General features: G+C 38.5%; 1 protein-coding gene across 7 annotated transcripts in view; it reads right to left on the bottom strand.

Annotated features, from left to right (window-relative positions):
- Positions 1–10,402: 10,402 nt before the first annotated feature.
- Positions 10,403–13,840, bottom strand: part of smoc1 (SPARC related modular calcium binding 1) — a 76,724-nt gene continuing 73,286 nt past the window's right edge. For 6 of the 7 annotated variants that reach the window (XM_067454976.1, XM_067454979.1, XM_067454980.1 and 3 more), the window contains one exon: positions 10,403–12,328. In XM_067454976.1, coding sequence (XP_067311077.1) covers positions 12,312–12,328 — 17 coding nt within the window. In that variant the 3' untranslated portion in view covers positions 10,403–12,311. The remainder of the gene's footprint in view (positions 12,329–13,840) is intronic. The other variant, XM_067454977.1, reaches the window with a different exon arrangement.

Here is a 13,840-nt window from a genome sequence, read left to right as displayed (position 1 = left end):
AATGACGGGGGCGCGTGTCATACAAGGGGGTAATCTAGCACTCGGAAAGCGTTCCACCCCTAGGGGCTGCCATTGCTAACCAAGCCATCACCTGCTGTTAGCATCCCATTGACTCCCATTCATTTTTGAGTCACTTTGACAGTTAATAACTTTACATCTGAGACGTTTAAAGACTCCATTTGTCCATTGTTTATTTCTAAAGAAACACGACAATGCATAAAAGGCTCCATTACCTTGTATCTTACACTATCGCCCCGCAGAAGCTTTTTTTGTAAAAAATAGGCTAACGATTGCGTCATAACCAACGCGACTCTGTCGCACAGTTGAGAAATTACCGTATAGACCTGAGGAGACGCTCGCAGGCAATCTTTTACTGTCTATGAGACAGTCGGGGGGACGTGGAGACAAAGTCTGATAAAGTCAAGGGGGAAGAATGGGGAGAAGCCCATAGTGAGCCAAAAGCAACGGGAGAAAATATTTAAACAACGTGATTCAGCTTTCACTTTCCACAACTACTAGAAGACCTACAGCTGTCCGACAGGAGGCCCACGTCACATCTACGTCGTCAAGCTCAGTCTGAGCCTGCGCAGTTCACTCAGCCATCAGGAAGTGAGTGCCCCTAGGTAGACTTCATTATTTCGCCGTAGACGTCAATGGGGTCGCTGTGTCCATTTCTTTTACTGTCTATGGTGTCATATCATGAACACAGAGACTCAAAAGTCACGTCAACCCGTCAAAATAAAAGTTCAGTTTAAACGTGAATAAATTGACAGAATATATTAGGTTTGTAGTTGTCATTGTTGCCAATTTTAACACATTTGTGTATTGTACACTCTAAAAAATGCTGGGTTAAAAACAACCCAAGTTGGGTTGAAAATGCACCAACCCAACAATTGGGTTGTTTTAACCCAATGGTTGAGTTGTTCTTACCCAGCAATTGGGTTGTCTTAAGCAACATTTAACCCAACCACTGGGTTAAAACAACTCAACCATTGGGTTAAAACAACTCAACCATTGGGTTAAAACAACCCAATTGTTGGGTTGGTGCATTTTCAACCCAACTTGGGTTGTTTTTAACCCAGCATTTTTTAGAGTGTACCATTTGTCAAGCAATAAAAATTATTGTTTTAACAGTCTAAACATGCATTCTTCAAATTTTGTTCTTTCATGATTGTCTAGTTTTACAGTAGGCTAATGCACAGGAGATTTTTTAAGAACAACCCAGCAAGAATAACCCAGAATAGCAAATCCATTAATGATAAAAAATTGACTACATTTTGGATTTTTTCAACAGCCCAGCTTGCTGGGTTAAAATGCCACTGGGTTAATTTAACCCAGCATGTGTTCTGTCCAATATTTACCCAGCGCTGAGTTGCCAATTGGGTTGTTGTATGATGTATAAATTTAGTGTATGACCAAAATAGGTTCATCAAATCATTGCATTTAGTCTGAATTCAGTCCTGACAATCGCCATGTGCTGTAATGCATCAGCAATGTATCTTAATCTTCTACACATCACACATTTATCTTTTCCTAAACTAATAAAGTGATAATTCTGAGACAAGTCATCCTTACAGAGGGAGAAAAAAGTGTGGAAAAGAGAACGAACCAATTGGAGTTGAACATGTGGGCCAGATCTTCCTACTCATTAAGACTTCAGAACATGATTTACTGTACACTTCATATGCACTGAGGAAATGAAGCCAATTGGGAGGCAAAGAATTCCCAGGGTACTTCATATGTGCAGGCAATCCAAGAGGATAAAAAGGGGAGGCCAAACACAGTGGGATAATGAACAGAGGTGAAGAGGCATTCCTGCACACAGACCACATCACAAAGTGGGCAGAAACAGCGTGACAATAAAAGTGGGTGAAAACACTATAAAGTCAAAGTGCCCTCTGTGTGCCCTCAGGGGTGCTGAGTTCCAGGTAAACCACGCCGCTCTGCAGCCCACCTCACAGAAGCATGTGACTCACTGCTGTTAGCGCAGTAACAACGTCATTCGGCTGCTCTCGGGTTTCATTGTGCTTAGATTTCTTGAAATAATATTCTAATTTAACAGCCTCACTGATTTCATTTCACGGGGTTTTAAAAAAGTGGATATTTTAGCACAATGTTACTTTGAGTTTCATTCTTCTATCAGGGGCCAAAAGTAAAATTGGACACATGTTTTTTCAATTGTCCCCAACAGGGGGCCTACGTTCACACAGAATGACTTGCCCTTCTATAAATACTGCCACAGATCTACAGTCAAGTTGCTGCTATTCATTTTTAATAGACCGGAACGCACATTACATGAATTAGCTTTTCTTGTTTATGATTTTGTATGTCTTTAATCTAGAATGTGTAGCAGTACTCCATATATTAAAATGAAGCTGGACTAAAGTTAATGATTTGCAATGAGAGTGAATTATGTGAAAAACATCTGGCATAATACCCACTTCTTTTTTTATTTTACCTTTTTTACATATTATCCAAACTGGCAATGCTTATGAAATTGTTGGTCCATTGCAGTAAACGGGAAATATAAAGACAATAAGAATACAGTTTCATCCAATCCAAAATATAATAAAATGCAGATGGTCCAAAACTGAATCCAGAAGAGTATAAATGCCAAACGAGCTCGAATTCAATCTATTAAATTAGCTCTCCATCACAAACATTGTTTGGTGCATGTTTTTGTCATTTATAATAGTTTTTTAAATAGGTCTACATAGAGTTTATTCATTTTTTATTCCAGTTTTAATTATTTAAGTACAAATAACATAAATTATCACCAAAATGTCACCAAATAAAATGAAATAACTTATCAGATAAATTATCTTTTATTTCAAATAATAAAAATACAGAAATTATTATAAAATTACTATAATAAAACAATATATTTTTGTTTATTAAATGTTTATTCAAAGTATGTAAAGTGATGAATTAACCAGAATATAGCTGCAGCTCTTATGGGGTGTTCCCGGTCTGCAGTGGTCAGTATCTATCAAATGTGGCCCAAAGAAGAAACAATGGTGAACCGGCGACAGGGTCATGGGCGGCTCAAGGCTCATTGATGCACATGAGGACCGAAGGCTGTGTGGTCCGATTAAACAAATCTACTGAAGCTCAAATTGCTCAAGAAGTTAATGCTGGTTCTGATAGAAAGGTGTCTGAATACACAGTCCATCGCAGTTTGTTGTGTATGGAGCTGCATAGCAGCAGACCTGTTAGGGTGCCCATGCTGATCCCAGTCCACCACCGAAAGTGGCAACTTGCGTTTGAGCATGTGAGCATCTGAACTGGACCACGGAGCAATGGAAGAAGGTGGCCTGGTCTGATTAATCACATTTTCTTTTGCATCCCGTGGATGGCCGGGTGTGTGTGCTCGTTGCTTACCTGGGGAACACATGGCACCAGGATGCACTATGAGAAGAGGGCAAGCCGGCAGAGGCAGTGTGATGCTTTGGGCAATGTTCTGCTGGGAAACCTTGGGTCCTGCCATCTATGTGGATGTTACTTTGACCCATACCAAAGGGATGTACACCCTTTCATGGAAACGTTACTCCCTGGTGGATGTGGATCTTTCAGCAGGATAATGCTCCTGCCACAATGCAAAAATGGTTCAGGAATGGTTTGAGGAGCACAACGAGTTTTAGGTGTTGACTTGGCATCCAAATTCCCCAGATCTCAATCCAATCGAGGGTGGGATGTGCTGAACAAACACGTCCGATCCATGGATGCGCCACCTCTCAACTTACAGGACTTAAAGGATCTGCAGCTAACATCTTGGTGCCAGATACCACAGCACACCTTCAGGGGTCTAGTGGAGTCCATGTCTCGATGGGTCAGGGCTGTTTTGGCAGCAAAAGGGGGACCGACACAATATTAGGTCAAAATGTTATGCCTGATGTGTGTTTGTGTGTGTGTGTGTATATATATATATATATATATATATATATATATATATATATATATATATATATATATATATATATATACTGTGTACTTTGCAGTAAAAAGTAAGCATATTTAAGTATTTCATTTTGATAAGTAGCTCAAGATGAAGGGTAAAAAAGGACAAACACCTGCCCTGATTATTCCAGCTGTGTTCTCAATCACACATCATGCCTGTCTGGAATATGACCTTTGACCTCAGTCTTAGGCCTCCTGGCAGGTGACCTCTGGCCCTATAGAGAGCACGGCCTGTTAGGCAGGTGCTGCTCCAGACAGACAGACAGAGTGTGTTACACACAAATGGTTCACACTGCTAGACCTAACATGCCTCTTTCTAAGGTATTTTGCTTTAACTATTAAGTGCATTATTGTCTAAATGACTGCCCTCCATGAGCTCTAATGTGCTTTATAATGGCTTACAGAGTTTTGCACATGTGCGGAACTGCTTATGTAAGGTCCTTATTTCACACTAGTCTAGTGAATCACAACATTTGGACTGACTCTTACACCATAATGTGTAAAATGCATGAAATGGTCCATTTCTTTTAATCAAATCTGCATATTTTCCTTTCTCAAATGGAGTCCTTTGTAAAATAATAAAATATTTCTTTGTAGCTTATACTAGACGGCTAAAATGACTTGTGCATAATACTGATAATTCTGTCCTTGCTACTTCTGTGTTGAGTAATAAACATTCAGAATTGATAATATTTTGAGGTGTCAATGTGACAAAATTAATACATATTTTATATCAGACTTCTAGGTAATTATGAAAAAAGATCACTCTTTCAAAGAAAGGATGCTTTAATTTATCCAAAATTCTTCAAATAGCATGCATTTCGAGGAATAAATCTGTCAAAGTTAATGATATATATATATATATATATATATATATATATATATATATATATATATATATATATATATATATATATATAGTTGTTGGTTTCACTTAAATTAGTATCTTAGTTGAGATATAGTTGCAAAGTTTATACTTATAGTTAGTAGAATGTGGACCATCAAAATAAAGTATGCTTTATGCTTTGTTTTATTTTTAAATAAAAAATCGGCTGATTTTATTAACTAGTAGGCTTTTGTTCATCTTGCATAAATAATTCTACAAAATTAAGTCATTTTTGTTCCTTTACAAGCACTGTACATTGTAAAAAATTTGAGAAGATCAAATGACATTTACACAGTTCACTGCTGAAAACTTTAAAAGGAAACCTGTTGCCTTGAAATTATTAAGTAAATGAACTTCATGCATAATTTAAAAAAATAAGTTGCGTGAACTTGACTGACAATTCCACGTAACTTAATTTTAAAAATTACTTAAAGATAATTAACTTAATAATTTTCAAGGCAAAACGTTTCCTTTTTTAAGTTAACTGATCACTAATTTGATTGTTTTAAATAAACAAAAGTATGCTGTATGTCTTTAAAGGTAAAGTGGTGCAAGATCTCGTAATCTGAAGGTTGCTGATTTGTTTCCCTGAATCGAACTGAGGGCCATAACTGCCACCAATGTGAATAAATGTAACTGTGTCTCCTAAATGGCTGTCTTCAGTACATAATCATGTACTTGTTTCCTTCATTACGTGAACTTGATCATAACAAATTAACACTTAATTGGAGTAAAGTATGGCTGAAGTTAATTAACACAGCAGGAAACCACTCGGCAGGATATTTCTACATAATTCCAATGTGGTTTTTTTTAGGCTTTGTTAGAACAATGGAAATCTATTATCCTCCTCCGCAAAGCACACACACACTTTCATGTACACATCCCTAAGCAGCTGCGTCATTATAAAATTCTTTTGAACTTCACACTGAAAGTCAAATGCCATATGTGTCAGTGTTAGACACATGCACCCCAGCTGCTTTACAACCTTTATTTCATTTCTCCACCCCCGCTATCACCAAAATCCTTGACCCCCACCTTTGACACATCCTCATCTCCAAGAACTTATCTCTGTGCTTCTGCTTCTAAGGGAAGATAAAACTCTGGTACCTCAATGCTCTGCTGCATTTCAACAATGATCTCACATCCTCTTTGGATGTCCTCGTTCGATATGTATCACTAGACATCTGATCAGTTGTGCACCTGGGAACAGGGAGTTGCCTCTTTTATAGAAGTTCTTGCTTTCATTTCTGAACATGTGGCCTTTTCTCTACCACAGCCGGAAAGGGGACATTCGAAAGGTGATGGTTTGAGGCTAGTTCGGTGGTTGGACGACTGGTTTTGGCCAATTCCCGTTACAAATGCCTTTGTAAGGGTTGAGGAACCTTCTGTCTATCTGTGATATTAACAGTAATCGGTGCCTCTCTCCAGATTGGCGGGCTCGTTTGATTGGCCGTGATTACAGCTCAAACAATTTGAAACATTTTAAATGTGATGAGGCCTCGGCTGAGGTCTGGAAGTACTTCAGGGGACACACAGACCTGCGCTTCAGGTGGGCGTAAAAGAGAAAATGGGCGGCAGCTGTGAACAAGGGTGTGTTTACTTCTCTATTCAAAAGCATAGCTGTCCCTAGACTACTACTGACATACCCCGTTTCAGAATTATTACTGAAGCATAAAACATACTCTTAAAGGTATAGTTCACCCAAAAATCAAAATGATCCAATGATTTACTCACCCTCAAGCAATCCTAGGTGTGTATGGCATTCTACTTACAGATGAGTACAATCAGAGTTATCTCTCTCTCTTATAAATGTCCTGGCTCTTCCAAGCTTTATAATGGCAGTGAATGGCAGCCCCATGTTTGAATCAAAAAAAAAAAAAAAAACTCTATAGTTTATAGTATAGTACTCATATATAGAGTACTATACATATAGAGAATAGTACTCTATATTTAAAACTTTACATATCTAGCTTCCACCAGACCACCTTCTGTATTCAGCTTACGAAGGAAGTGTTATGCTAGCCTGCAGGGCCGGATTGAGACTCATTTTCAGCCCTGGAGTTTCATGCCTTAGACCAGCCCACTTTAGTTCACGACAGACTATATTAAAATAATGTGATTCCAACCTCAGAGTATAAGTCTGCATAAAGTACACTATTCTCTAGAGCCTTATAATTCTTTGTATTTTTGAAATATATAAATTTCTTATGTCATTTCACTTGTCTAGTAAATGTATCTTGAATTAAGAATATTTAGATATTTGAACTGGAAACAAGTAAGATACTAAGTAAGAAAACATTTTTTTCAGTGATAATATTTGCTTATTCATACACTATGGTACAATAGCAGTTTACCTGTGTCTTTCACAGTAAGAGCTAATCTCTTCACAACTGGGTCCTCGCTCGCTTTCTGACACTAAATGAAATTTGTTACATTTATTTCTCACCACAAATACCCCCTTTTTACAAAGCTTTCAAAACAAGTCGCTCAGTTTCATTAATGTATTGCTGAATCATCAGGTATCATTATTATCTCAGGGCATTTTTCATTGAGCAGGGCTCTTCCTATTAGTTCTTCTGAATGACAACCCTACCTGCCCATTCGGGTGTGTTGGGCTCATGACTGGAGCTTGGTAACGTTACTGGGCCTTGCTCTTCACTATTAGCAGCAAAACGGACTAGAGGCGGCTGCTGCTGCAGAGCTAAGAAAAAGTTTGATACATGAACGTGGTTTGCAGAGAGCATTGTTTTGCGCGGTCGCATCTTGCACTGCTCCTAACTATCTTAACGTGATAATTACTTACCAGCCTTGTCGTCATCATTTGTTTTTTTGAGTAACAATGTGCACAGCTTAGAACATTTGGCCGCGTCAGTTTCCAGAGCCTTCTTATTTTTTTTATTCTGGCCTTTTCAGCGCCGCCTTTGCGCTTCCTATTATCCATTTTTATCTGACTTTTATTATTTTGAGCAACTTTCAAGGCGCTGTATCGAGGGCGAGGCCAGGGAGTCAAAATATAATCAAATCATCATTAACCTGCAGGCTGCACTCTGCGAGAAAATATTAAGTAAAAAAGAGTGGGACTTAAATAACAAATAAAAAGAGTTAGACTGCGGTAAAATAAAAAAGTGGGGCTGCTGTGAGTTCAGGCAGCCTAGGGACAGCATCCATGGTTCAACTAAGTGCCATGACAACAACGGCCCTCGCGGCCACAAAAACAGACCGGCCCACCGGGAATTTTCCCGGTGCTCCCGATTAGCCAATCCGGGCCTGCTAGCCTGGCTCTGCCCTCCTAAGAACTTCTGCTCAATTTTCCTTCAGTACTCCGTCTGGGACTGCGGTGTATTCTTAGGTTTTCTCCGCACAAATTTTTACCGGTCCAATCAGCAAACAGAAGGAAGTGGCTGAGAACGATGATGTCGAGCGCTAGTTTGAGTTGTAGTTCAGTAATGGCGGCGGAGAAAGATGTGAACGAAACCATTCATCACGTTGTGGCACCGCTGCTGAATATCCAGAAGTTAAAGCCGAGGCAAGAACAATCTTTGCTGGGGTTTGTTGGTGGCCCTCCTCCCCAACAGGGTGAATTCGGTAAAAGTTTGATTTTCCAACTTGCTCCATTAGTGGTGAAGAAGTTGCTGAAGCCTTTTTCAGACGGTAATTGTTCCTCGTGAGGTCGGAAGGTATTACCATCACTTACAGAGACTAGTCAGTGATTTTATTGCCGTCCGTTTCCCACCACCCGAATAAAAATCCCCGGCCGAGTTACCTACTGCTTCTGACAAACACCAAGGTCATGTGGTGATGTAATAGCTGTCCGAATCCACATCTGAATTTTCAAGAATATATAACTTCAAAATTCACAGTTCATAATAATTTTTGACCACTGCAGAGCGACGTACGGTTGCGCTTTACTGTTATTTGGATGCATTTCTAGACTATTTCTTTAAAATGCTGGCAAGTATTTACAAGAGCAATATATTTCATCACCGCTCAAACAAATGAAAATAAAGCATGTAAACATTTGAATTGGTCAGTTATTTATTATATATATTATTATATATATAGTAGCATTTATTATCATACCAAGCATATGAAATTTTATTTACAGCATACAATCATGTTACGGACCAGGTGAGCAGCGCATTCCCGATCACAAAACTCTCCTCTCCACAGTGGCGTGAATAAATCACAATCCGAATGCACGAGTTTTAGGTTTTATCCTATGGTTTTATCACTGAGGTGGCCTGAACAAGTGTTCAAATTTATTTGACGGATTTCCATCTGTGAAACAGGCGAAGGGCGCATGACATACGCCACGATCACGTTAGTGATTGGTTATGGCAGATCCAGAGCGGCTCAGGGCAGATCCAATAGTTTTAAACCTCAACAGAGTACCCGCCTTTGTGGAAGTAAACGCTTGTCAATGGAGAGAGGCCAGACTCTATGTACAAATTAAATTTACGAGAGTCTGGTAAGACCAGGCTAGTGTAATGCCTCACGCAGTTTAAAATGCTTAAGCTACATCCGACATCATACATCACAGAAGTTACACTTTCTCCGTAAGTAATATAACTCCGACTGTATTCGTCTCAAAGAAGAACGTCACCTAGGATGACTCGAGAGTAATTTTCAATTTTGGGTGAAATATCCCTTTAACATTGAAAAATCTGGTTGATATCCGGAACTGATGAAAAAGATTTAAATTCTTCCATGAAATGCTGCTTATTAAAATAATTTAAAAGTAAACAAGAGGTTAAGTTGATCAGTGTAAAGTCAACAGGCATTACATACTTTGATGGGTAAAATGTAACACTTTAGTTTAGGGTCTAATTCTCAGTATATTAACTAGTTGCTTATTATCATGCATATCACTAGGATATTGGCTGTTTTTTAGTCCTTATATTAATGCCCTATTCTACATGACAATATTCCACATATCTTCATTTAGCTAATACTTAAACGCTACAAAAACTACCTTACTAAATATTAATAATCAGTAAATTAGGAGTTTATTGATGCAAAAGTTACCCAACCGAATTTAGGACAAACCCTTCTGAAAAATGTGTACTTGTAGTATACTTGCAGATATAATATAATATTAAGAAAATTAAAATAAATTTAAATGTTCTTCAAGAGAGCAGGCTTTGTAATAATGTCCAAATAAAAGTTTTATTTTAAAGTACATTTGAATTTATTGCTTTAATAATCATAAGATGTGTTTTAAAAAAGTACACTTGTTTTGGTGGCACTTTATTTTACAGTCCTGCTCCCTATGTATAGACCTATTATAGTAATTATAATAACTGGGTAATAACTAGGTACTAACCCTAAACCTAACCCATGTACCTTATATTAACTTTCTTAGGTAACACACTGCAAGCACAAGAAAACACGCATATTGTAAAATATTGAAGTACTTGATTAGTAACATGATACTAGTGTGTAATTTGATAAAGTTTAAAATGTACTACATTTTAAAAGTATGCTAAAGAGTAATATAGGATTTAAACTCACATGAGCAAAAGGAAGTACATTATCAGTTAAAAAAACAAATGGACACGGTTAGAAATTTTAAATGTGTATTGTCACTGGCTGTCATTTTTACACTGTGTTGAACAAACTTCAGAAAAAAAACAGACATTTCATGATGAGAGCAAAACAGTCTACTTACAATTTACTCTAAGATATAATCAAATTGATGATAACATTGCCTTCAGAGTTTGCTAAACAATGTTTTAAGATTGAATTGGAGAAAAGACCAACAAAAAAAAAAAGCACAAAAAATATTTACAACTTGACTATTTTAATTTTCAAGCCAAAGTAATGACTTCCAAGTACATGTCCAGAAAGCACGCACGCACGCACGCGCACACACACACACGCACACACACACACACACACACACACGCACACACACACACACGCACACACACACACACACACACACATACACACACACACACACACACACACACACACACACACACACACACACACACACACACACACACACACACACACACAGAAAACAATCACATGAGCAAATGCATCTTTCCTAAAGTAGAAAGTCATCAGAAAAAAGGGGGGTAAATATATTTATATATCTATTTTTGGAAGACGTTGGAAGTATCGCTTTTGGAATGGACAAGAAGGGATCATTTCCAAAGCCCAGTAAATGATGACATATATTAGAATGTAATTTTGAGTCAATGTAATACATCTATTTTTTATTTATCATTTACCCTTTTCTCGTATTCGTTTCTGCAACATACAACACAACTTATTACAAAATTGTTTTTAAACACTCCATTTATAGTAAGATCTACATGAACCGCCTGATTAAGAAAATTCTCTTCTAGCCAGAGATGAAAATGTGAGAAAAATGATACCGTGGTAATACCATGGTACATTTTTTTTTAATATAGTGGTACTGAATGATTACATTGTAATTTTCCATGGTCACTCGTAAGTAATTGAAAGAATACCATGGCACATGTCCGAAAAAGGGTATTGTCTGTTAGTGTATACCAAAAACTGATATATGGACAAATGTTACACTCAAGAATTTCTCATGAAAAGATATTATAAATAAGGATCCAAAACTAGGCAAGTTGCGTGCATACCAGTCTATAGCAATTGGAACACCCTGTACTATTTGATATTTAAGGCCCAAGAGCAACACCAGTTGTTCGGTATGCAAAACACACCATACTTACTAAATAATCTATTTGAAGAAAGTAAATCTGAGTGAAGTGTTTCGTGACATTTACAAAACTAATTTTGCGTGATAGTGTTTTTGACCTCTGACTTCTGAACAAACCATGTAGAACTTACTGCTAATTCTCAGGCGATGGATTACTAGTGTCCTGAGGTGCAAGACTGAGAGACCATAGCTAATGTTTGTTGACAGAAAAGATTTCGCTCCATTTCTTTTTCACTAATGCTCCATTAGTTCCGTTACCAAGGTGAACAAAAGAGCAAACATATTGGTTGAATGGACATTTTCAAAAACAACAGCAAACAGATGATACACTTGAAGGCAAGCTCATTTAAAATGGTATGCTTGCTTTTTTTTTTTTTTTTTTTTTTACATTTTTGAACTGACATTCAAAAATTTCTCATTCAAAAACAGCTATATAATACTGTCTGGATTAGCAGTGAGTGTGGATGTGCTGAAAATGTGGACGGTAGAAGATAATCATTCAACACTTACAGTCTGTGTTCTCTGACATACATTTTTGTCAATCTTTAAGTCATATTAATAATACGTTTCCAACACAAACAAAGGACATTATAAAATGCCTAACAATGGGAGGAGAAAGTGCAAATATTTTGGCTCCATGATAACATTTTCATTTTCTTTTTCTTGAGGAACCTCTTAATAAATCCTTTGTTGTGCTCTTCCAGCAGTGAACAGATGCCTTCCCACTGTGCTTTTTGCTACTGCCTCATCTTCTGGAACTTTCTGTCTTCAGACCAGACGACCTACTGGAAAACAGACAGCGTGGTGAGAATAGGTGAGAGGCGAGGTGTTCGCGCTCGGCTTGCTGGCCTACAGATGCGGCAAAACACAGTCATAGCGTGAGAAGGCGGCGGCATTCTTGAGATTATCTGCACTCACGCATGCACACGTTCACATATGCGCACATACATGCACCCTAGATCTTGTCTGCGATCTCACACACATGACAAATAGGAAGAGAGATACGGGGCAAACAACATGGTCGGATGTGTGGGCTTTGTCTGCGAGCAGAACATCTCCAGATGCACCAAATGCGTTCAAGATGATACGCTCCAAAAGATGCACTGGCTTCATTCAAATTATGTTATGTGTATGAGCATCTTAATGTTGAGGGAAGGATGAGAGGCCATGTTTGTTCTCTTTGCATAGTCATTTGGGAAACAGATACTTCCCCTACGGCTGATGTGTAATTCTTTCTCTGCTGCTACCTCCTTGTCCTAAATTCTCTCACTTATCCATTTTGCCTTTGAGGCTGGGACGTTTGACATTAGTCCACAAATCATTGGTGATTCATGCAAATTGCTGCTTCGGTATAAAAAGTAATTTACACAACATGAACCCAAGATGCGGCAGAAAGAGTATTTTGTTCACGCAATGTACAGTACAGTAAACCATAGCGGACTGATGTGGCGTGTAATTGGATCATGATGGCATTGGGAACAGGGACATTTGGTGTCCACAGTTTGGGCCAGGACTCCAATTGGGGCTATCAATCAGAGAGAGTCTGAGGAACTTGGGAGATGGGTAACACAGACAGATTGCTTGCAGATGGCCGCTGTAGAAGGGAGTACAAGAGTTCCAGTGAAGAATCCCCTCCCCTACCCCATGGGGGAAGGGACTGACAGGCAGAGGGGGGTGCCCGGGAGAGTCCATCAGATGTGTGTGTATGTGTGAGGTCAACAGCAGGCATTTTGGGGGTGGGGGAATGCAGGTGGACGCTCAATCAAAAGGAACAGACCTGTTTTATCAGCTATGCTGAATTTATTACTTACTCAAACTTAAGCCTAAAGTATATTCCGTTTTTACACAAACGCTTACAGTAGCCTATGCAGGGCTTGGCATTTACTTTTTTTGCTCACCAGTCACTGTGGCTAGTGGTTTACCAAAGTTCCTAGTCACTCAGCATTTTCACTGGCCACAATCTTTATATTGAGACCATGGGGAAAACTGCCATATAGATATTTTTATTATTATTTGGCAGCAGGTATATCGGCTGCTATCACTTTAAGATCTGACACACAGATCCATTATACTGCTACACATGCAACTGTTTACGTTCACTTAAAACTGACTGCGTTTACGTGAGTCCTCAGTAAGACCGCCATTAAGAATTTATTTTGTGTCTATATGACTGTTTAAGTAGCCTGACAAGCCAGACCCACATCAAGATGTTTGGTCTGGAAACTCACCATTGACAGCTCAATCTGAGGGGCGGGATAAACGGTTGTCTTTCAAACTCCCTCTGCACGCGATAGGAC

This window comes from Pseudorasbora parva, chromosome 10 (assembly GCF_024679245.1).
Source record: "Pseudorasbora parva isolate DD20220531a chromosome 10, ASM2467924v1, whole genome shotgun sequence".
Classification (NCBI taxonomy): Eukaryota; Metazoa; Chordata; class Actinopteri; order Cypriniformes; family Gobionidae; genus Pseudorasbora; species Pseudorasbora parva.
The sequence above is the reverse complement of the archived record's forward strand: the minus strand, read 5'-3'. Positions and strand labels throughout refer to the sequence as shown.